Source organism: Pecten maximus, chromosome 2 (genome assembly GCF_902652985.1).
Source record: "Pecten maximus chromosome 2, xPecMax1.1, whole genome shotgun sequence".
NCBI lineage: Eukaryota > Metazoa > Mollusca > Bivalvia > Pectinida > Pectinidae > Pecten > Pecten maximus.
The window spans coordinates 14,017,918-14,041,767 of record NC_047016.1 but is presented as its reverse complement, the minus strand read 5'-3'; the positions used below and the strand labels follow the sequence as shown (position 1 = coordinate 14,041,767).

Sequence of the window (23,850 nt, the reverse complement as noted above, 5' to 3'; positions counted from 1 at the left end):
CAAAATTGGAGACCGATTACACTGTTAAACTTAGATTACAAAATAGCTGCATATGTTTTGGCTTCACGACTTAAACCCTTGATGAAAAAAACTGGTAAGTGCAAATCAAAATGGTATATAAAAAACATATTGATATGGTATAATATAAAGCAAATTCAAGACTTATAGATTATTCGGAGAAATTTAATATTGACTCTTGTCTACTCTTTTTAGATTTTACTGAAGCATTTGATACGATAGAGAAGGATTTTATGTTTGGTTGTTTGGACATATTTGGTTTTGGTCGTTCATTCATCACATGGGTTAAGGTGTTATATACCAATATCAAAGGCTGCAATAAAATAATAAGTAGTTGACCGGAAGTTAAGTTGTGTTACGTGGTATCCGACAGGGATGCCCTCTGTCATGTTTAATTTTCGTATTAGCTGCTGAATGACTAGCTCAAAAATATCAGAATTAGAAATAGGAATATGAAAATTTCCCAACTAGCAGATGACACTTCTTTATTTATGAGGTATAGGGACATCAGAAGAGCGTTATTAATCGTTGAGCAGTTCGGTAAAGTGTCTGGTCTACAATTAAATAAATCTAAGACGGAAGGTTTGTATAAAGGCTGTAACAAAAACACAGATAATATGTTTATGGGTATTAACTGGGTGAAGCAAGTTAAGTCGTTTTGAATGTACTTCGGCACAAACTCAAAGGTAAGTTCCAATCTTAGATAAAATTACAAGTATTGATGAACTAATCCAAAAATCGGAAAAAAGGACAATTGACCATTATAGGAAAATCTATCGTTGTTCAAGCTATAATACTACCACAGATAACCTACTTAGCAAGTGTCCAATACGTAAGTAAAGAACAAATAAAGGAGCTTGAAAGAAAAATATATTGTTTTATTTGGAACAATGGACCGGAGCGTGTTAAACGTAGTGTTATGATAAGTGATCAATCGGAAGGCGGTCTATTAATACGGGATGTTGAATCCCATATTGATGTTTTAAATGTATCCTGGATACAAAAATCTCCTGTAGACGCCTGTTGGTAGGTGATTCCAAATTATTATTTGGAAAAGTTTGGTGGGGCCACTATGTTGTTTTGTATGTCCCCGGGACACATACGCATCCTTCCAAAAAACGAAGCACCATATTTTTACATTAACATCCTACAATCATGGTTGAAACATAGAGAAAGCAATGCGCCGATCGTTGATTATAACTTTTAAGATATTCATCGAGAGATCATTTGGGGAAATAAATACATCGAACTTAACGAAAGGTCGCTAATTTTTAAGACCTGGATTGAGTCTGGGTTGATTTTCATCAACGATATAATTGATAATGATGGTATAAATGAAATAAAAAAATTATCAACAATTAATTGAAACGAGAGACTGGATAAGTGAGGTAAGTCAGTAAAGAAGGCTATTCCAAAAGAATGGAAGGACAAAATCAAGGGAGATAATGCACGGGTAAATGTACAAACTGACTCTGATTTATTAGTATTTGATAGAGGAGTGTGTGTAAAAATTGATCAGGTAAATAATAAGTTTCTTTACTTAGCATTTATTAGAAAAAAGAAATCCGAATCATACTGCAGAGGTATGTGGGAAGATTTGTTTTAGTTAGAAAGCAGTGGTTTGATTTTTCATGGATTATTTGAATTTATCAATAATATTTTAATAGAGAATAACGAAAATATGTTCAAATGGAAGCTATTCCATAATATACTTCCAAATGGAATCTTACTTAAAAGATGGAATATTATTGATAATGATCAGTGTTGTATATGTAAAGTTAAGGATGATTATAAGCAGTATTTTATTGAATGTCAATTTGTAGACCCATTGTGGAATTTAAAAGATGGTCTTTTAAAAAAAACAACATAATTACAATGTTCAGTTAAGAAATAAGTATTACGTCGTGATAGGATATAAGATTGTAAGAAGTACAAAAAAATGTAACATTCTTATGTCCCTGATTGGTTATACAACATACCAACACTACCATATCTCAAATAGAAGAGATAAAAGAATCAATAGAAAAGGTGCAATGATGATAAACATGGCTCTGCGAGCTTCGTAGCTCTTTAAATGTACTAAAACGTACTATAAAGTATTATGTTTACATGAAAAGGGCGTGCAGGTACTATATACGCTGGTGTGTATTGGTGGTGTGGGAGGGAGGGAGGGAGGGAGAGGGAGAGAGAGAGAGAGAGAGAGAGAGGGTGGTTATTACTTTTGAGATGAAATTACGAACACCCAGTTTTGCGTTTGTATGATATGTATGGGGTGTGTGTTGTCACCGTGTAGGATTTAAGAATACTTCGCTTTGTATACGAGATGAAATGAAAAAGTGTCTTAATAGTATAGTAATAAGATATGAATGCGATGAATGCATTAACGTTGTGACTATATCAATATAATATTTAGATATATCTAAGAGCCTATATCTGAGCATTAGATAAAAAAATCTATGTATGTAATGCGAAATATGTTGATACAATCTCTCAGTTAGATTAATAGAAAATTATTTTCTACAAAGAATCTTCATTTACTCAATAGTATCGTAGTCAAACTCACTTATCTTGACAACTTTCCAACGAGATCCAACGTTTGCTTGAGGCGTAGTCAGGCAGCTATGGTAGTAATAAAAACCATCAGAGAGGTAGTAGAAAATGCATTTGTTTCAGATTTAATCTTTATATTTTTATGGATATGATATTTGTAAGTTTAGAGTATAAATTACTGGTATTGTGGTCTTACAGATCACTTAGTAACAGTGGGTCGAATCGGTCAGTTATAAAATACTACGGAGACATCTGGAATCCATTGAACTTTTACAGGCAGCTAGACGGATGGATTGGTGATACATTTTCACAGTGATTTAAGATTATATTCTGTTCACAAAATCTAAATGTGAAACTTAAAGTACCAATACATTAGTTGTATAACCATCATCAGTCATGCATGTTTAGACAATGAAATTGTAAGTCGATGGCGAAAGTGAATATGTTTAAGTCTTGACATTCTGATGCTATACGTGCTATATTTCACCATTTATTTTGAAGAAAGGCTAAAATCCCCAGGTTATCTGTTAAACGGAAACTCGCTTTTGCGCCATTCTTACTTTTGATCTTGTTTACATTTGCATTCCTCTATGGTATGGACGGTATAACTTCGGGTGTACAAGCCTCCTGACTGAGTGTCCAAGAAGGGTGGCTTTAATCACTTTAGGTTTATGCACTAAGTAAGATATCTTGTTCTCTTGAATTACACGAATTACAAAAATAAAACGTCCCATCGGCGAAGAAATTATGTGGGAGGGGAAGGCAAGTATCCTATCATCTACATAGTCAATGTCACAATAGCACACTGTAATATTTGTCTAAAATATCACTAAATCAAATATTTTCTCTCAATAAAACAATTCTATAGAATTAGCCCCGACTCAACATTGGCTTATATGTAGTTTTTTCTGTAAATACTCACCAGATGCAGACATCTGTGGATTGTGTGCGCGCCTATTTCCTTTTCATTTCTTAATGTTTAATCAAACAGATACAATGTAACGTGTAACATGCGAGATAAACTATGTCATTCAAACTTCAGTGTTGTTAAATTTGTGTTCCTGTCACATTGGGTTTTTTTAAAGATTTGTATCAATTCCTTTTAAATGACTCGAGACCTATATTTTATGTTTGTTCAAATTTCCATTGTTTACCAAAGTTGATATACATATAATACACAACACTATGTGCTAATCTAACATACTGTTCTCTGTCTGGAACAGTGTGAGTGCTTATCTTAAAGATAAAGTCGACGGCTATCAGTATAAAAAAATAAGAAGGACAAATCTCAATAAGCAAAGATGTCGTCCACAAATACAATGCAGTTAGTTTGTATATTTGCCGTGAGTGTCCTAGTTACCTGTGACAATACTAAGGGAAGCCTGTCTTCTCTTCAGCAACAGGTACAGACTCTGCAGGCAGCCTTCCAACGTCAGAACGGTAAAAGTTTGCATGTTTTGTTCCAATGTGTTTAATTTGCAATATAAGTGTACCCTTGAATGTATTTGGCAAATGGCCAATCTATGCAATATGATAGGTTTTGGTTGAAACTGAATAGGCATTGGAATATACAAATTAGATGATCATGCTGAGTCGTAATGTTTCGTCTCTCCATCACTCTACAGGGATGATACTAATCAAGACATATGGCGGCCGAACTTTAAGTAAAACAAATCCATATCAGTCCAAACAAATATAACAATATAGCTTCGGGGAGCTTTTCAAATCCTACATAAATTCAAAATATGTTCATCATGAAATAAACTTCTGTTACAGAACACTTCGAGAGACGTATACAAGAACTTGCAGCTGAAAACCAGGAACTAAAGGGTATATTAATTTAGCTAAATAATTATGTTCATAATCCAATATTCAACATAATTGTTTTCCATGGATACAAACTTATTGATAATGATATATTTTCCTTTTAAATAATGCTTTTTAAAATAAATTTAACTCCCGGCAGATCCAAACAGTTGATAATTTATTGTTTATTCCATTCTATTTTAAATATGGGAAACTCGCTCGCACTGGTGAAAAAATAAGCAAGAAAAGTTAACAACAGCAAATAACAGCTGTTTGTGACAAAATAACCGCAGTTTGTGAAAAATACATTTTTTCTATTTCCGACTTTACAGATCAATGCAAATTACAACCCAGGATCCAACAGAAAAGAGGTAAAACGCCGGATTCAAATAATCAAGGCTGCTTTTCTTTTTTTATTGTGCGGTACTTTGGCCTTTAGGTGAATATTTGATAAAACTCAACATTAAAACCAGAAGTTTACACTGTTTGAGGAACGTTTCGCCATTAAATAACGTCCAGTTTTTGTTAACAGATTAAAACAATTCCCAATCCATTTTCAAGAAATAAGATTTCTTTATCAAAGTGTCCATTGAAAATTTATCATACGTAAATAATTTACCGACAGAAATCAAATCAGCATTGACACATACTTGGTTCTTAAAGTTCACAGAATTAATACTCGCCAATGACCACTTTCTATTGCCTATCAGCTTATCAAACTACGTTTACATATTATTTCATGTACATTCTTTTTATAAATTGTATGCCCTACCCTGTAATGTAAAGGCCTCCCGGATCGGTGAAATAAGTTGATCCCGTATACTTTTTAATTCGTCCAAGAGAGTACACAATAATTCTTGCATGTTAGCATTACGGTAGGGAGAATGATAAGGGGTACCAGTAAGGAAGTACATGTTGTTGGTTTAGAAAGTGAAAATCTTAACACTGCACACACTTACCTGAAGTAATAACATGTTTCTTGGAAGTTTAGAAATTAGATATCCTGACTACACATGTTGTTATTGATACAGATGTTAAATAAGTGCTCTCTCGATATGGATATGTTGATATGGAAAACATTTTCATCTGTAGGAATAAAAGGATTAAGTTAGTGACATTAGCTACCCACATCCCCCTAACTCCCTCACCAATCCACACACGTCGATATACAATCCAAGTGCTGGTTTCAAAATCCATGGTTTTACAAGATAGAGATCACACACAGTCCCACATATTCACAGAATGTCAACAACTTTACACCGCATTGAAAATAAATGTGAGTGTTCAGTTTCAGACGATGAAACAGCTGGGGCTAACATTGTGTTGTTTAGATAAAGAGGTAATATCAATTTATTCGCAAATGAATTTTATTAAGATTTATTCATTGTTAAATATCCAAATAAATATCGCCTGATTCTATTTTTCTTACCAATAATGGTACATGCAAGCAAAAAACGGTTTATAGGCAGTAATAATTATTTAGTTCTAAATCATCCTTGACTTTCACATTAGGCTTTACAGAGATGTTTATAAATAGTGTTACCTTCCGTTGAAATGGTTCGTGTTTGTTTAGTTTCAGGCCTTGGAGAAGCAAATAACGTTGGTTTCTCTGCGTCCCTGTCCACATCCACTGCCCTGGGCGATCACCAAATTGTAGTGTTCGACACTATTTTAACCAACGACGGAAATGGCTACGACTCAAAAAGTGGTCACTTCACTGCTCCTTTACCAGGTTTATACGCCTTCTCCGTAACTGCCATGTGTTCCGGAAGCGAGGCAGAACTTCACGTTGCCATCATCAAAGACGGTCAGAGGATAGCCAGTGTCTTCGCAAACGGTAACCATTATGATAATGGGAGCAAACTCGTGGTCGTACAGCTACAGGCCGGGCAGATGGTTTGGGTAGAACATTTCGCTGACCAGTCAGGAAACAAAATATTTGGTACTTCATACAGCTCCTTCTCCGGATTCCTTATCAACGCTTATTAGATATCTTTGTATCATCTGTTTCTTGTGAGTTATTTATTTCGATAATTTTAATCAGCCATTCCAGAATAATGGTCCCGACAAATAAATAATGCGCAATCTCGAAACGGGGAAAAATAAAGTTTTTTTGAATGATTATTGCTATTATGTATTGTTTTAAATGAGTAGGGACTCCGTTATAAATTTCCAAAGATTTACACACAGTGTAATTACTTTTCTAACTTCATGACGTTGAACAATCTGAGGTAAATACTTCGTTACGGAAGTCAGAAAGTAATTCCAAACGCCAGAGGAAATATACTTTGAACACAATATGTTTTCCACAGATAATGATAAATTCTGTAGACATTATAGTTTCATAGAAATGTACCTTCATACCGTATATATCGTTTTTATTAGAAATATAACAAAAGTGTTATTTCGCAATTTAGGTATGTTCATATATATTTATTAAACATCGAAAAAAAAACATATTTTATGAATCGAACTCTTATACTAGAACACATTAGTCGGACTAATGATTACCCTATACTGCAAACTATATTTAGCAATTTGTATTGGTATAGATCGCTATTTAACTTGGCTATTTGACGTAATTCCAGCAGTAGTAATCGTTACGGAAGTTAGGAGAAATTTGCAGAAAATCAAAACATTAAAAAGTTTAATATTTGGAGAATTATTTTCTTTAACATTAAAGTAAATTTCATTTGAGAAGTACCAAATACAGATTATACTCTATGAAGTACATTTCAACAGAAAAAAAGGGGGAAAAAATTCGTCAGGGAGATTACATTTCGTTTGAGAGAACTTGCCATAAACCTCTTTGGAAAACATTCTATGTATGTAATGCGAGATATGTTGAAACATTATTTTCCACAAAGTATCTGAATCTACATGAGCAAATATTCCATTTTTATACGTAGATGAAAGGCTTTCAATATTTCATTACAGAGGTCAGAAATGCATTAAGTTACGCTGTTATGTTGTATAAGTGGCAAAGTTCCAAAAACACTGGCACAAACCATTTGTCAAATAGGTTCATAGTTCAGATAAATATTTCTTACTTTTACTCAATAGAAGTCGTAGTGAAATCGTAGTCAAACTCACTTATCTTGACAACTTTCCTACGAGATCCAACTTGTGCTGGAGGCGTTGTCAAAATGTGCATAAGTCTTTTTGGTCTGGTTTGTTAGGGTATTAGAAGCTGTTGGAACATTTCCCGTTTTTACCGAAGAAATCCACATGGATGTCTTCATCATCGGCATCCAACATCTGTCCTATATATTGTATAACCCAGCAATCCAATCCCCAACATTAAAATTCCTCCCCTGTCGTATGTTTTTGTCATGTACGTTGTCCGTTTGTAGTGGGTTAGTCCCTATTTGTTTATTATTCATTCGTAGAGTGTTAGCTCATCAATGCCCCGCGTTGGATAGTGGTGTTCTGTTTAAAAGACAGAATCATTATTGTTAGAGTAAAATCTACATGAAAACAACAGCATTGATGTTTGTTTCATGTAAACAACCGATATTCTCTTTAAAACATGATTGAAATATTTGTATGACATCCGTAACATTAAAATTAAATATTTTGAGATATATCATATTTTTATGTGTATTTTCCAAGAATTATCACTTTTTGCCATAAACATAATATTCACGTTGTGTGCAACCACTCAAGCACTGTAAAACGACTTATGTGGGGAAAAAATACTTAAAACTGATAATATCTGACATCCATAACGAGGCATACGGGAATAACTCGGATCATAAAAAAGTAAGTATGTAAGTTTATACAGTATATATAATTTTGCAAACAAACTACTAGAATATTGTTTACAGCTTATTTTTCAATTCAGCATTTTTTTCTTACTTCTTTAACATAAAACCGGGATTCGTATTTTCATGTACACCGGTCTATAACATGTTGATGTCTACACAGGTGTCTGCTTCTGGTCAGTATTAATAGAAAAAAAATGATAAGATAAAACATGTAAAATTTGAATAAATTCTACTATAACGGGTTGCATATAGCATGTATAACATTTTAATAATGTTCTATTATAACGAGCCGTTTCTAACGACTTACATCATATATATAGCCTTAATATGAGGGCATTGTTTGTGGCATACCAATATTGATTTCAGTTATAATACTTCTAGTTATAGAAGTTTAAAATGAAATTCATACATGATGTTAAATAAATGCTTAAGAATTTGAATTCTAACTAGCAAAAATGGCAATGAATATGTTGCAAATTCACTTGAAGATACTGCTATTTGTGATTTTCAGATAATTGTCCGAAATTGATAAACCTTGTCCATGAAAGGTTAGTAACACTTAGACAAGATTAATAGAGTAAATTTTCAATATCGTGGGTATATGAATGAGCCAACTTAGGTAAATTATTTTAAAGGCAAACTTTTGAAATTCGATTTTTTATTGCCTGTAGGGAAAACAGAACTCACTGAATTCTTGCAATTTAACTTAATTTTTGCAAAACATGAATTCCCTATAGGTTAAACGCAATTCTTAACAAAACTCAAGCTAAATTTACGTACAACCTGTAAAATCATATTTTCGGAGCATTTTTGATGTGCATGGAAACCACACGCGTCAACTCAAAAGCAATTATCGGCGCGTGCCGATTAGAACGCCAGAAATCACAGACACCTGTGGTGCTTTGACAAGTGTGACGAGCTTGTGGGCCGCAATTTCACACCTGGTAATTGTTTAGAGGTATACTTACCTTAACTTAAGTTATGTATATGTAATTCTCCGAACATGTTGGTATTTTTTTAAAGTTCTGTTTTAAGAGAAGACATGACTTGCGACACACGACTGAAATGTAAAATCACAAGGATATCAATCACTTCACGATAATTTATTTAATAAAATACATACACTTTAATAAAAAAAAAAAAAAAAGGAGCTAAAGTTATGGTTTTAATAATTACCTATGATATGTTCCTGTATGTAAACTATCAATACAAAGAGAATATTGAATGGTTTCCCGTTGAATATAACATATATTTCACGAGTATGACAGAATATAATGTTATATTTAACGGGAAACCATTCAATTTTCTTTTTATTGCATTTCATATACTTAAAAACAAAATTGAAAACATTGAAAAAATTAATAGTGTCAAAAGGTGCTAGAATCAGTAATGACGTCATCTCTTTGTGACATTACTCCACGTCAACTTGACGGCGCCATCTTGAAAGGACTGATCAGCGCAATTTAAGCGTTTTCTGCTGTTATCGGATAATCTGTTCGTGAATAGCTAACGTCAAGTGAGTATTTTGTCCAAAACTAGTCAGAATATTTCAGAAATACAGTACAATAGCCAATTTATCTATCTCTGCTTCGACTAGAATAATCAGCAAGTTTCAATGAGGTGAATACAATGGTTAGCTTTGATTGGTCAAAAACGGAAAATTGATATTTTCACTGCTCATTGCTGCAGTTGAAATATCAATTTTATTAGTCTGATAAATTTCTATATTTCACTGGCAAAAATGCGATAAAATTGACCGATAAAGTTTTGAACACAACAAGAGATCCCAGAGGGATCTTGGCGCCCACCATTGAATGATCTTTATAGGTTCCATGTCAGATTGATCTTTTCTCTACTTTTCCCTTCCTCTAAGTCTTACTAATCTGTGTAAATTCAGAAACAGCCCTCTAGTACTTTTCAACCAAGGGGAACCTATATATAAAATTTAAGATTTAGCGATAATGGCTGTCTGTTGTTTTCGGATTGGTACCAAAATGCAACACCAGGGACCAAGGGGAACCTACATATGAAATTTGAGAAAGATCCCTTCATTACCTTCTGTAAAATAGCGATAACAAACTTCAATTGTCAAAATACAAGATGGCTGCCTGTCCGGCAGATTGTTTTCTGACTGGTCTCAAAATCCAATATGCATAACTAGGCACAGAGGGCAACCTACAAATGAAATTTCACAAAGATCCCTTCAGCAATTTCTGTTAAATAGCGATAACAAACTTCAATTGTCAAAATCCAAGATGTCTGCCTGTCGGCCATGTTGTTTTCCTATTGGTCCCAAGAATTAGATATGCAGAACTACAGACCAAGGGGAACTTGCAAAAATGTTTGAGAAAGATCCCTTCAGTACTTTCTGAGAAATAGCGATAACAAACTTCAATTGTCAAAATCCAAGATGGCTGCCTGTTGGCCATGTTGTTTTCCGATAGGTCTCAAAATGCAATATGCATAACTAGGCACAAAGGGAAACCTACATATGAAATTTGAGAAAGATCCCTTCAGTACTTTCTCAGAAATAGCGATAACAAACTTCAATTGTCAAAATCCAAGATGGCTGCCTGTCGGCCATGTTGTTTTCCGATTGGTCTCAAAATGCAATATGCATAACTAGGCACCAAGGGAAACCCACATATGAAGGGTGCCTAGTTATGCATATTGCATTTTGAAACCAATCAAAAAGAATTGTTTACGGACGGACGGACGGCCGGAGGGACGGACGGACGGACGGACCACGGACCACGGACGCAGGGCGATTTGAATAGCCCACCATCTGATGATGGTGGGCTAATAAAAAATAGTTCCATTGTACTACAATGGCTGTACTACCGTATAGTAAGGTATTGACATCAAAATTAGATTGAAAGGCTCCTAAAACATTGAATTCTTAGCTGGTGGTAGACATTAGAGGAGGAAATGTTTGGTAGTTTCAGCAGAATGATTACGAGAAAACGTAGGACCACCATCTAATTTACGTGAGTACATGCGACTCTTTAAGGAGACGCAAATCATCCTAAGTCGTGCACGATAGATCTAGCAGTGTCTACTTCTGCAGTAATAATCGTGTGAGAGAAGAATAATAGCACTGGCATTCGGGAATTATTTAAGGTTAGTAATTACCGGATTGCATTTTATGTCATCGGGAAGTGTGTTCCATGAATCAACAGAAGAAGGTAGGAAAGAATTATTATAGAGATTAGTTCCACAGTTTACTTGACAAAAAAAATTGTTAGCTCTTCTGGTATTATTGGAAAGTATATCAGTGTGACGAGCAGGTAGAGCGTTTGTTAGGTAGGAAGGGAACTGGCCTTGAACAATCTTATGAAATTCGGTAGTGCTATGGTTTTTTTCCTTCGTACAAAAAGGGGGTCCCAGCCGGTTATTGTAAACAGATTGACACCCGTCAGTACCTCCGTCCTTAAATTACCATCCAACGCACACAACTAAGAAATTATGAAATCCCAAGTTCAAATGCTTCTGTTCCGAGCTGATGTCACAACTGCCCTTCAAAAAGTCTACAAACCACTGCAACTAGACAAGGAATTCGGTCAAGTCGTAGTCGAAAACCTTTAACGACAAAAGTATTTATAGTTTTAAAATGTTTACTTAACATAGAATGTTAGATTAGAACGTCTTTACATTCATAAACGTTAACAAGAGATCTCAGAGGGCTGTTTGTCCCAACTATCGAATGACCTTTTTTGGATCTCTGTCAGACTGATTTTCTCTCTACTTTTCTCTTCTTCTCCCGAATCATTTTAAAACAAGCTGAACCTACATATCAAATCTGAGAACGAACCAGGAAGAACTTTCTGAGAAATAGAGATAACAAACTTCAACCATCATAATTTTTTTTAAATGTCGCTTATCGCTTAAGTGTGTGAGTATTTTTCACGATTCATATCGCGTATGTGTACAACTAACGATTAGGTCACCTTATATAAGAGATAGAGCCTAAGGTTTTGTCACATTTCGGATCTAAATAGGAAGAGATGGCATCTAACAATATATTAGGGTTGATTGGTATTTGTGTTGTTGCTGTACTAGTTACTTGTGACAGGGATGATACTCCGGAAATCTCTCTCCGGAAGCAGGTGCAGACACTACAGGCAGCTCTCCAAAGTCACATTCACCAGCAAGACACAAAGATCGGTAAGGTGAAGGTGTTAATATCTTGTGTCTTTAGTACAATCCTTTACTATGATATTGTATGTAATGTAAGTATACACGTGTGTGCTTTGCTAGATCGTTTATGTATGTATATTGTTTTAATACACTCAGAAAAACAGAATATATGTTCGTTTAAGCATCCATTAATTGCTCTCAAAAGTAAAAGCAACATACTTAATGGCAAAAGTCGTTAATGTGCAAGGTACTTTATTATATCAGATTACTTCCCAGTTTAGGTTACCATGGTATTATAAGATTAGGTAATATATGCAGGTGACAACATAATACCAAGCATACTGTTACTCTGGTAAATACTAGCCGCAGTATACCGCCCGGCTAGAGAATTCTCCTCTTTAGCTCGATCGATTGAGCTTAAGGCTATTAGCTAGAGGTCCCTCATTAGATCCCTAGGGAAGGCAGTGATTTAAATTTAATCAACCATGCACTCTGATACGTCTGTATCCACGACATAGGTATTTGATACCTCTGTATCCAATACAAATGTCTCGGTCTCTGATAGCTCTACTAAACCCTATAAACAAGTTAAACTTTTGAAAAACAGGCGTAACAACGTCTGTAACCTCAAGATGATACAGAAACATAAGAATGAATGTTCTGAACACAAATAACACGTGTTTATGATATATATTTGTTTTACAGCACACTTGGAAAAACGTATTCAAGGACTTGAAGCTGAAAACCACGAACTAAAACGTACGTTGATTTAGTAAATGTCCATAAAATATTGATAACAGTGTATGACAAATGCATCGAAACTAGAAATGAAGTTTTAATTGGTGTGACAATAACAATAAATGAGCAATCACTAGAATTTTTTTTCATTGTGTAATAAGATAGTGCAGGTATGAACGAGCGAGTCAATCCAGCACAACGATGACTACTTTGTACCGTAATAATATCTTCCTTTTCCGACTTTACAGATCAGAACACGTTACATAAAAGAAGACAACAGAAGAGAGGTAAAACATCATAAATTATACTTACGGGTTATTGACAACAGAAGACAGGTAAAACATCATAAATTATACTTACGGGTTATTGACAACAGAAGACAGGTAAAACATCATAAATTATACTTACGGGTTATTGACAACAGAAGACAGGTAAAACATCAGAAATTATACTTACGGGTTATTGACAACAGAAAAGAGGTAAACGCCATAAATTATACTTACGGGTTATTGACAACTGAAGAGATGTAAAACATCATAAATTATACTTCCGGGTTATTGACAACTGAAGAGAGGTAAAACATCATAAATTATACTTACGGGTTATTGACAACAGAAGAGAGGTAAAACATCATAAATTATACTTACGGGTTATTGACAACAGAAGAGAGGTAAAACATCATAAATTATACTTACGGGTTATTGACAACAGAAGAGAGGTAAAACATCATAAATTATACTTCCGGATTATTGACAACAGAAGAGAGGTAAAACATCATAAATTATACTTACGGGTTATTGACAACAGAAGAGATGTAAAACATCATAATTTATACTTCCGGGTTATTGACAACTGAAGAGATGTAAAACATCATAAATTATACTTCCGGGTTATTGACAACTGAAGAGAGGTAAAACATCATAAATTATACTTACGGGTTATTGACAACAGAAGAGAGGTAAAACATCATAAATTATACTTACGGGTTATTGACAACAGAAGAGATGTAAAACATCATAATTTATACTTCCGGGTTATTGACAACTGAAGAGATGTAAAACATCATAAATTATACTTCCGGGTTATTGACAACTGAAGAGAGGTAAAACATCATAAATTATACTTACGGGTTATTGACAACAGAAAAGAGGTAAACATCATAAATTATACTTACGGGTTATTGACAACAGAAGAGATGTAAAACATCATAAATTATACTTCCGGGTTATTGACAACTGAAGAGAGGTAAAACATCATAAATTATACTTACGGGTTATTGACAACAGAAGAGATGTAAAACATCATAAATTATACTTACGGGTTATTGACAACTGAAGAGAGGTAAAACATCATAAATTATACTTACGGGTTATTGACAACAGAAGAGAGGTAAAACATCATAAATTATACTTACGGGTTATTGACAACTGAAGAGAGGTAAAACATCCTAAATTATACTTACGGGTTATTGACAACTGAAAAGAGGTAAAACGTCTCAAACTATAGTATTGACAACAGAAACAAGATAAAACGTCCCAAACTATAGTATTGGCAACAGAAAAAAAGGTAAAACGTCCTAAACTATACTATTGACAACAGAAAAAAGATAAAACGCCCTTAACTATATTATCAACAACAGAAAAAGAGATAAAATAGTATACAATTACACTTATGGATTGATGACAACAGAAAAGAGGTTAAACGTCATATCATTATACTTACTGATTTTTTACAGCAAAAACAGATAAAAACCTCCAGCAACATATCGGGTTTTTATCGTCCGACAAAATATTGTCTTTTATCCGTCCGACAAAATGTTGTTTTTATCCGTCCGACAACATGTTGTTTTTATCCGTCCGACAACATATTGTTTTTATCCGTCCGACAACATATTGTTTGTAAACGTCCGACAACGTAATGTTTTCTTTTCTTATAATCTATCACAAATGGTAATGATTTTAGGCTAAGGCAGCGACTCCCCACCAACTTATGTAGTCGTCAAAAACATTATCTGCCAATTTTACATCTTTACATCTTCATCTATACCAAAGATAACGAAATAACTTCACTGGCAAATAGTAATCTTGATTTTTTTTCAATCAATTGAATATATTTCATTGAATTAAATGCATTAGATATAGGACATTGTTCAGCTTTAAAGAGAAAATACCAATGTGTAACATTCCTGAGAAATATGCCAAAATAAATCAAAGCGTGATGAAAGCATACTCAGTAAAAACGCGGTATTCATTGTACTCCAAATAATATTTATTGTAATACCATAGATATAAAAACATGTTGTATTTTGTTTAATTTCTTTTCAGTATCATAATACTGACGCTGTGACTGACAAAGGATGTTCAAATATCACACTGAACAAAAACAAAAACGGTACACCATAACAAAAACAGTACAAAATAACAAAAAAGGTACAAGATAATAAAAACAGTACAAGATAACAAAACGATACAGAATAACAAAACGGTACAAATTAACAAAAACAGTACAAACTATCCAAATCACATGACTTGTCATTACATAAATGATTTAAAATACACAAAATCAATCACGAACATAATGTAAATAAAATATGATGATAGTGATATCTAACAGGACTGCAACATAACAACACACGACATGACAGAAACATTAAATCAAACAGCACACACATGTTGAAACTTTACAGAGAATTAAATTCTTTTGAAATTATTTGCGGTATGTCGAAAAAAGACAAAACAATTGAAATAGCATTGTGACGGTTCATGGATATGAACATACCAGCTGCATAGTTAACAACTTCATCGCTCCGTTGTACCCCAGTGTTTGTATTCAAATAGATAGTTAAGAGGAACAAATCAATGTAGATTAGACTATTTAGGATATTTTAATCCAATCATTTGACGTTTAATAATACACAAGGTGGGGTTCATGCCTTTGAATGACATGATTTGACCCGGATCACCTGTACTCGCCAATCCCGCTGCTAATCAATTTCTTATCAGCAGAATACAGCTGTCATTTCTTATCTTTCTTTCATAGTCAAAATCTACAAACTTTATGTTAATATAACACTCGGAACATAAAATAATTATCAAAAGTTTAAAAACGAAACGTCTCATGAAGAATTCGACGGAAAATAATGGCATACACAGACACGTAGTCTGATGTCTATAATGTAGGCGTACTGAATCGGAATCAAATAGAGAATCGGCAAGATATAAATAATGTAAGTCTGATAAATTCCATATGAAAGAGCCGCTAAGATCCCCTATAATGAACCGTATAGGTCGCGGACTAGCGGTTTGGGGATGTACCCGTTACGGAACAGGCTAACATTCCTATATAAAATCACGATTTCTAAATACACCCATAAACGCAACAGACTATTTAGGTAGAGCTTAATATTCCCTATTCGTTACAGACTATTTTGGTAGAGTGTAATATTCCCTATTCGTTACAGACTATTTAGGTAGAGCGTAATATTCCCTATTCGTTACAGACTATTTTGGTAGAGTGTAATATTCCCTATTCGTCGAATTCTGCTCTCGTGACATCTTTAATTTGCATGTGCGTAATAATTATCGATGACAAGAGATCCCATAGCCTCTATTAAAGTGCAATGTTTAGTCCCTCATTCTCAGTTGACGCCATTTTTATAGCTCTCCGTTGGCACTGACCTATATACAAAATTTAGCACCATTTACCCATTAACAATGCAGAGGACATTTGTCTAAAATCATTTTCTCTCCGATAATACCCCAGTGTCATCCACCCAGGATTCGAGGTCCATCTCGATAATAGCATTTTGACGGACCGATGACGGTCGGCCGGTTAAACTAACAAGAGGCCCATGGGCCTGAACGGTCATCTGACAAACGCTTACAGCAGGGACACACCCCTCAATCAAGCATCATTACCATAACTTATTTATACGTAGCCAGTTATGTTTCAGATTAAATCTGGTTTATATCCATTTTGGCTTAAAGGAGGAGCAGCATCTTAAAGCAGCCAAGTTCCCATTTTTGGGGCATGCCCCTCTGTCCCAATGGGTGGGACAAGCCTCATTTCTATCAATTATGGATTTCCCTTCCCCAATGATGTTTCATATTAAATATTGTTGTAATCAATTAAGGCATTAATGAGGAGTAGCATTTTAAAGCAATATTTAATCTAAGTGCTCCTTTTGGGCGCCCCACCCTTCTTTCCCCAGGGCTCAGACCTGTCTCATTTATATAAATTATGATTGCTGTTCCCTAAGATGTTTCAAACCAAATTTGGTTGTAATCAATAAAGGCATGATTTTAGAACAAAAGTTTTGCTAAGTTCTCCTTTTGGGGCCTCGCCCCTCTGTCCCCAGGGGCCCCATAAGCCTCATTTATATAAATTGTGATTGCCATCCCCTTATTATGTTTCAAACCAAATTTGGATGTAATGCACCTAAGGGTTAAAGAGGAGTAGGGTTCTAAAGCAATAATTCACCAAAGTTCCCCCTTCGGGGCCCCACCACTGTAGCCCCAGGGGTCAGACCTGCCTCATTTATATAAAATATGATTGCACTACCCAAATAATTTTTCACACCAAATTTGGATGAAATCCATCAAAGGGTTAAGGAGGAGTTGGATTTTAAAGCAAAAATCGATCAAAGTTCCCCTTTTTGGGCCCCATTCCCTCGGGCCCCAGGGTCACACTGCCCTCATTTATATACAAGAGGCCCATGGGCCTTAACGGTCATCTGACAAACACTTACACTTACAGCAGGGACACACACCCCAATCCAGCATTATTACCATAAATTATTTATCGCAGCCAGTTATGTTTTAGATCAAATTTGGTTTTTATCCATTTAGCTTGTCCAGGAAGAGCAGCATCATAAAGCAAAATTTTAGCCAAGTTCCCATTTTTGGGGCATGCCCCTCTGTCCCAATGGGTCAGACAAGACTCATTTATATCAATTAGGATTGCCTTTCCCCAATGATGTTTCATACTAAATATGGTTGTAATCAATTCAGGCATTAAGGAGGAATTGCATTTTTAAGAAATGTTTAACCTAAGCGCTCCTTTTGCCCCATCTTTTTTTCCCCAGGGGTCAAACCTGTCTCATTAAAAAATATGATTGCCGTCACCTTATGTTTCACATCAAATTTGGTTGTAATCCACCAAAAGGTTAGGGAGGATTAGGATTTAACAGCAAATATTCACCAAAGTTCCCCTTTTGGGGCCCTGCCCCTCAGGCCCCAGGGGTCACACTAGCCTCGTTTATATAAAATATGACCACCCTTCCCAAAGGATGTTTCACACCATATTTCGTATTAATCCACCCAAGGGTTAGAGAGAAGTAGGATTTATAGCAAAATTTCATCAAAGTTCCCCTTTTGGGGCCCCGCCCCTCTGGCCCCAGGCGCCACACCAGCCTCATTTATATAAAATATGACCACCCTCCACCAATGATGTTTCACACAATATCTGGTTGAAATCCACCAAAGGGTTAAGGACGAGTAGGATTTTATAGCAAAATTTCATCAAAGTTCCCTTTTTTGGGCCCGTCACTCTGGCCCCAGGGCTCACACCAGCCTCATTTATATAAAATATGACCACCCTCCCCCAATGATGTTTCACAACATATCTGGTTGAAATCTACTAAAGGGTTAAGGAGGAGTAGGATTTTATAGCAAAATTTCATCAAAGTTCCCCATTTGGGGCCCCACCCCTCAGGCCCCAGGGGTCACACTAGCCTCATTTATATAAAATATGACCGCCCTCCCCAAATGATGTTTCACAACATATCTGGTTGAAATCCACTAAAGGGTTAAGGAGGAGTAGGATTTTATAGCAAAATTTCATCAAAGTTCCCCATTTGGGGCCCCGCCCCTCAGGCCCTAGTGGTCACACCAGCCTCATTTATATAAAATATGACCGCCCTCCCCAAATGATGTTTCACAACATATCTGGTTGAAATCCACTAAAGGGTTAAGGAGGAGTAGGATTTTATAGCAAAATTTCATCAAAGTTCCCCTTTTGGGGCCCCGCCCCTCAGGCCCCAGGGGTCACACCAACTTCATTTATATAAAATATGACCGCCCTCCCCCAATGATGTTTCACACCAAATTTAGTTGTAATCCACCCAAGGGTAAAGGAGGAGTAGGATTTTATAGCAATATTCACCTAAGTTCCCTTTTTGGGGCCCCGCCCTTCTGGCCCCAGGGGTCAGACCAGCCTCATTTATATAAAATATGATTGCCCTCCCCCAATAATGCTTCAAACCAAATTTGGAAGTAATCCACCCAAGCGTTAAGGAGGAGTAGCGTTTTGAAAGAAAAAGTTTACGGACGGCGCACGGCGCACGGCGCACGGCGGACGGCGGACGACGACGGACGAAGCACGATGACTATAGGTCATCCTGACCCTTTGGGTCAGATGACCTAAAAATATGACTGCCCTCCCCAAAGGATTTTCACACCAAATTTGAAGTGTCATCCACCCAAAGGTTAAGATGTAGTAGGGTTTTAAAGCAAACATTCACCAAAGTTCCCCTTTTGGGGCCCCGCTCCCTCTGGCCCCAGTGGTCACATCAGCCCCATTTAATTAAGATTTGATTGCCCTCCCCCAAAGATGGTTCACACCAAATTTGGTTGTAATCCACCCAAGGGTTAAGATGGAGTAGGGTTTTTAAGCAAGAATTCACCAAAGTTCACCTTTTGGGAACCCGCCCCTCAGGCCCCAAGGGTCAGACCAGCCTCATTTATATAAAATATGACTGCCCTCCCCAAAGGATTTTCACACCAAATTTGAAGTGTCATCCACCCAAAGGTTAAGATGTAGTAGGGTTTTAAAGCAAACATTCACCAAAGTCCCCCTTTTGGGGCCCCGCTCCCTCTGGCCCCAGTGGTCACATCAGCCCCATTTAATTAAGATTTGATTGCCCTCCCCCAAAGATGGTTCACAAAAATTTGGTTGTAATCCACCCAAGGGTTAAGATGGAGTAGGGTTTTTAAGCAAGAATTCACCAAAGTTCACCTTTTGGGAACCCGCCCCTCAGGCCCCAAGGGTCAGATCAGCCTCATTTATATAAAATATGATTGCCCTCCCCCAATGATGCTTCAAACCAAATTTGGAAGTAATCCTCCAAAGGATTAAGGAGAAGTAGCGTTTTGAAATAAAAAAATCTTACGCACGGCGCACGACGACGGACGGAACACGATGGCTATACAGTAGGTCATCCTGACCTTAGGGTCAGATGACCTAAAAATTATAACTCGGCAAAAATGGTAGTTATATTGTGAGGTTTAGATAAAGAGGTAATATCGATTTGTTTTGCCAATTTTGTTTAGTTTTAATCATTGTTAAATATTCAGACAAATACCATCTGATTTTATTCTTCTTACCAATAATGGTACGTGAAAACGTAATAAAAAGGGCTTATAGGCAATACTTATTGTTTAGTTATAAATCTTTAACTTTCATATTCGTCTTTACAGAGATGTTTGAAATATTGTTACCTTCCATTGTGGTTCGTGTTTAGTTTCAGGCCTAGGAGAAGCAAATTACAGCGTTGGTTTCTCGGCTTTCTTGTCAAAAACCACTGCCCTAGGTGAACACCAAATCATAGTGTTCGACAATGCTACAACTAACGATGGCAATGGCTATGATACGAGACATGGTCACTTCACCGCCCCTATTCCAGGTCTGTATGCCTTCTCCGCAACCGCTATGTGTTATGGAAGCGAAGCACATCTCCACGTTGCGATCATCAAAGAAGGCCAGAAGATAGCCTACATCTTTGCAAACGGTAACCATTATGATAATGGGAGTGAATTTGTGGTTGTACAACTCCAGGCCGGGCAGATGGTTTGGGTAGAACACACAAACGACGTGACTGGAGTCAAGATAAACGGCGACGCATACAGTACCTTCTCCGGGTTCCTAATCAAACCTTATTAAACTCGTTGGCTACTGTCCATTTCTTGTTCTTTGTTGTTGTTGTTTTTTTCTCTTCTACTCGATAATAAGCTCGTTTAGGTCGAAGGACCAGTGAGCTTATGCTATGGTGAAGCGGAAGTAATTTTGGATTTTATTTTCAAAAGGGGTGGGGACCAATATGAGAAATTTAACAAATTCTTAAAAATCATTCTTCTTCTGTAGAAAAGAAAGGGTTTTATCCATTTGGTATCAATCATCCTTATATTAGATAAAGGGAAATAAAGAATAATGGTCGTTTTCCGCTTATTACGACCAAGGTCACGTACAGCGAGAGTCTGAACTAAAAATATAGGTAAAATATCACGTGACCTATTGTGATTGGTGCGCTGTGCGTTGTTAACGGATTACTAAAATATTGCTATATCTAGTCGCAATCAATTCCACGTGAAATTTAGTAAAATTGACATATTAGATAGGAATTGTATACCACCTGTCCATGGAGCTATGGAGACTTGTTGGACAGTCGAAGTTTATATTATTATTTGAGGTATGGAGACTTGTTGGACAGTCGAAGTTTATATTATTATTTATAATAAGTTTTGTTAAAGCTAAATTAACATTTCATCGACTACGTTTTTTCAATTTTTTAAGCCCGCTTTATGTTGGGATTGAGCGTCGAAAATATACATGAGATATGTGCTGTTTATGAGGATAAACGAATATCATTTTCCACAGTTTATAGGTAGGTTACTAAATATCAATCTGGTCATGAGTCAGTCAAGGATACCACTTACTCCGGAAGACCTATAGGTCTACGGTTACCAAATTGAACGTTAATCAAATCAAGTCAATCATTGAGAAAGACTCGCGTTTTACGGTCAGAAAGCTAGCACTAATGACAAACTTCGGGTTTCGGATATGTTCATTTCATTACTGAAGAATATGATCAAGGTTAAGAAAATTAGTGCTCGTTGGACCCCACATTTACTCAATGACGAGCAGAAACAATTTCCATACTCCTCTTTGGGTACACTAATCAGAAACTGGTAAAGTGAAGATCCCGGCTCACTTTTGGACGTATATCTCCAAACAGATAAGGTTTTTTTAATTTCGGAAAATACATTGACGTTTTCCGACGATTTGTGGGATGGGGCATGGAGACCTGTTTTAGGACGATTTTTTTCTCATTTTTGCTTGCAATGTTTCCAGAACTGTATTCTTATAGAAGCGTCCAGACACATCCCTACCTTTTGGAACAGCAATTTGCATGATTGGTCCACTATTTCTAAAGAATATTGCGTATAACACCTCCTTTGTTGTCAGTGTTCATTTACTGGGCCCCATATCCTATTGTTACCTTTCCCCTTAGGCTCATAAAAATGCACCCATGTCTCATCACCCGTTATGAGAATATCAAATGCCCTTTTTTTGATATTTTGGGTACTTCTTCAGCAGTTTCTTAGCAATTTGTACCTATGTACGTTTCTGTTCGTCAGCAAGTAAATGTGCGATCCAACGAGCACTTATTTACCTAACCTTATAACCTTATGAGTTTTCAGAATGAAGTGAACAGATGCTAACTCCAAGTTTGTCATTAATGCTAACAGGCTGACCGTAAAACGCGCATCTTTCTAAATGATTGAATTGATTTTGTTGACGTTCAATTTGTTAACCGCAGACCTAGGTCTTCCTGAGTAAGGGGCGTCTTTGACCAGAATGAAATTTAGTACATGTAAACTATCCATAAACTGTGGAAAAAGACATCCGTTTATCCCCATAAACAGCACATATCATGTATATCTTTAACGCTCAATCTCAGCTTACAACGGGCTTTTATATAGCCCCTGATTTCAGCGACATTTTCTATTTTTCTAATCATTTTCAACACAGTGTATATGACTACACATGAAAGCAATCTAAATTGCAAGGGAACCGGTTAGTGGATTTCAATTTCAATGAATTTGTACACACACAGCGATGAGCGTTGAACCAGTTCGTACTGGTTTTATGCACGTAAATCACCTCAAAGTTGACGAAAATAGTAAGACAATGTAAATATAAGTATTGAGCATGCAACATTTGCCCACCATACATCTTGCTGCCATATCGACTATAACAACATTAAAACCACTGTCCATTGCTTAAATAAACAGTGCGTTTGCAAAAGTGTTCGAACACTCCTCGTATTTTGATCAAATTGGCCTGGGGATGAATGGGAGAAGGAGATCCCACTGAATATAAGGATGGAAGATAGACACACAAGAAAAAAAAATTAAAATTCAGAATTAATTTCACGATCGACGATAGATATTGGTTGTGTATTCCCTTAACATCATGTGGGACTTCAACTCTGAATGGTCGAATTAATAAAGTCGTTAATGATTCTCCGCGCTTCGGAATTGGCAATGCTATTGGGAGAGTTTGCTGGGTAACATCTGGAAGGGCGGAGTCACTTTTAGCACGGCTTTGTACTGGCCAGTACAAAATGATTTGTCTATTACGAGATGTAGAGCAATTAACACATTAGTTAGATTGCCAGGTGTTAATCATTTTCAATACAAACACGTTCGTTAAGGGATCCCTGCCAGACCCCTATTTCACAAGATTCCTATATTTTGTTACTAGATTGACCACTATTATCATACTTTGTTTGGTTTGTTTTTGTTTAACGTCCTATTAACAGCCAGGGTCATTTAAGGACGTGTCAGGTTTAGGAGGTGGAGGAAAGCCAGAGTAACTGGCGAAAAACCACTGGCCTACGGTCAGTACCTGGCAACTGCCCAACGTAGGTTTCGAACTCGCAACCCAGAGGTGGAGGGCTAGTGATAGAGTGTCGGGACACCTTAACCACTCGGCCACCGCGCGCGGCCCCTCTAGATCTATTATCGTACCGCTGAAGGAATGGCCATTATTAGTC

General features: G+C 36.2%; 2 protein-coding genes across 2 annotated transcripts; both read left to right on the top strand.

Annotated features, from left to right (window-relative positions):
* Nucleotides 1-3,829: 3,829 nt before the first annotated feature.
* LOC117318421 (cerebellin-1-like) lies at nucleotides 3,830-6,489 on the top strand. The gene is made up of 4 exons (XM_033873414.1): nucleotides 3,830-4,008; nucleotides 4,345-4,398; nucleotides 4,707-4,745; nucleotides 5,948-6,489. Exons 1-4 carry the CDS (start codon nucleotides 3,870-3,872, stop codon nucleotides 6,361-6,363), a joined length of 648 nt encoding a protein of 215 aa, XP_033729305.1. The 5' UTR covers nucleotides 3,830-3,869; the 3' UTR covers nucleotides 6,364-6,489.
* A 5,535-nt stretch (nucleotides 6,490-12,024) lies between these two features.
* LOC117318402 (complement C1q tumor necrosis factor-related protein 3-like) lies at nucleotides 12,025-20,982 on the top strand. Its single transcript, XM_033873393.1, has 4 exons — nucleotides 12,025-12,305; nucleotides 12,984-13,037; nucleotides 13,265-13,303; nucleotides 20,536-20,982. Exons 1-4 carry the CDS (start codon nucleotides 12,146-12,148, stop codon nucleotides 20,952-20,954), a joined length of 672 nt encoding a protein of 223 aa, XP_033729284.1. The 5' UTR covers nucleotides 12,025-12,145; the 3' UTR covers nucleotides 20,955-20,982.
* The last annotated feature ends 2,868 nt before the right edge of the window (nucleotides 20,983-23,850 follow it).

Bases quoted from the DNA above. Each gene is read 5' to 3' on its own strand.
- LOC117318421 (XM_033873414.1), top strand. From the start codon at position 3,870: ATGTCGTCCACAAATACAATGCAGTTAGTTTGTATATTTGCCGTGAGT. The intron at 4,009-4,344 runs GTAAAAGTTTGC...CTTCTGTTACAG, and splicing joins AGCCTTCCAACGTCAGAACG to AACACTTCGAGAGACGTATA. The intron at 4,746-5,947 runs GTAAAACGCCGG...GTGTTTGTTTAG, and splicing joins CAGGATCCAACAGAAAAGAG to TTTCAGGCCTTGGAGAAGCA.
- LOC117318402 (XM_033873393.1), top strand. From the start codon at position 12,146: ATGGCATCTAACAATATATTAGGGTTGATTGGTATTTGTGTTGTTGCT. The intron at 12,306-12,983 runs GTAAGGTGAAGG...TTTGTTTTACAG, and splicing joins CCAGCAAGACACAAAGATCG to CACACTTGGAAAAACGTATT. The intron at 13,304-20,535 runs GTAAAACATCAT...GTTCGTGTTTAG, and splicing joins AAGAAGACAACAGAAGAGAG to TTTCAGGCCTAGGAGAAGCA.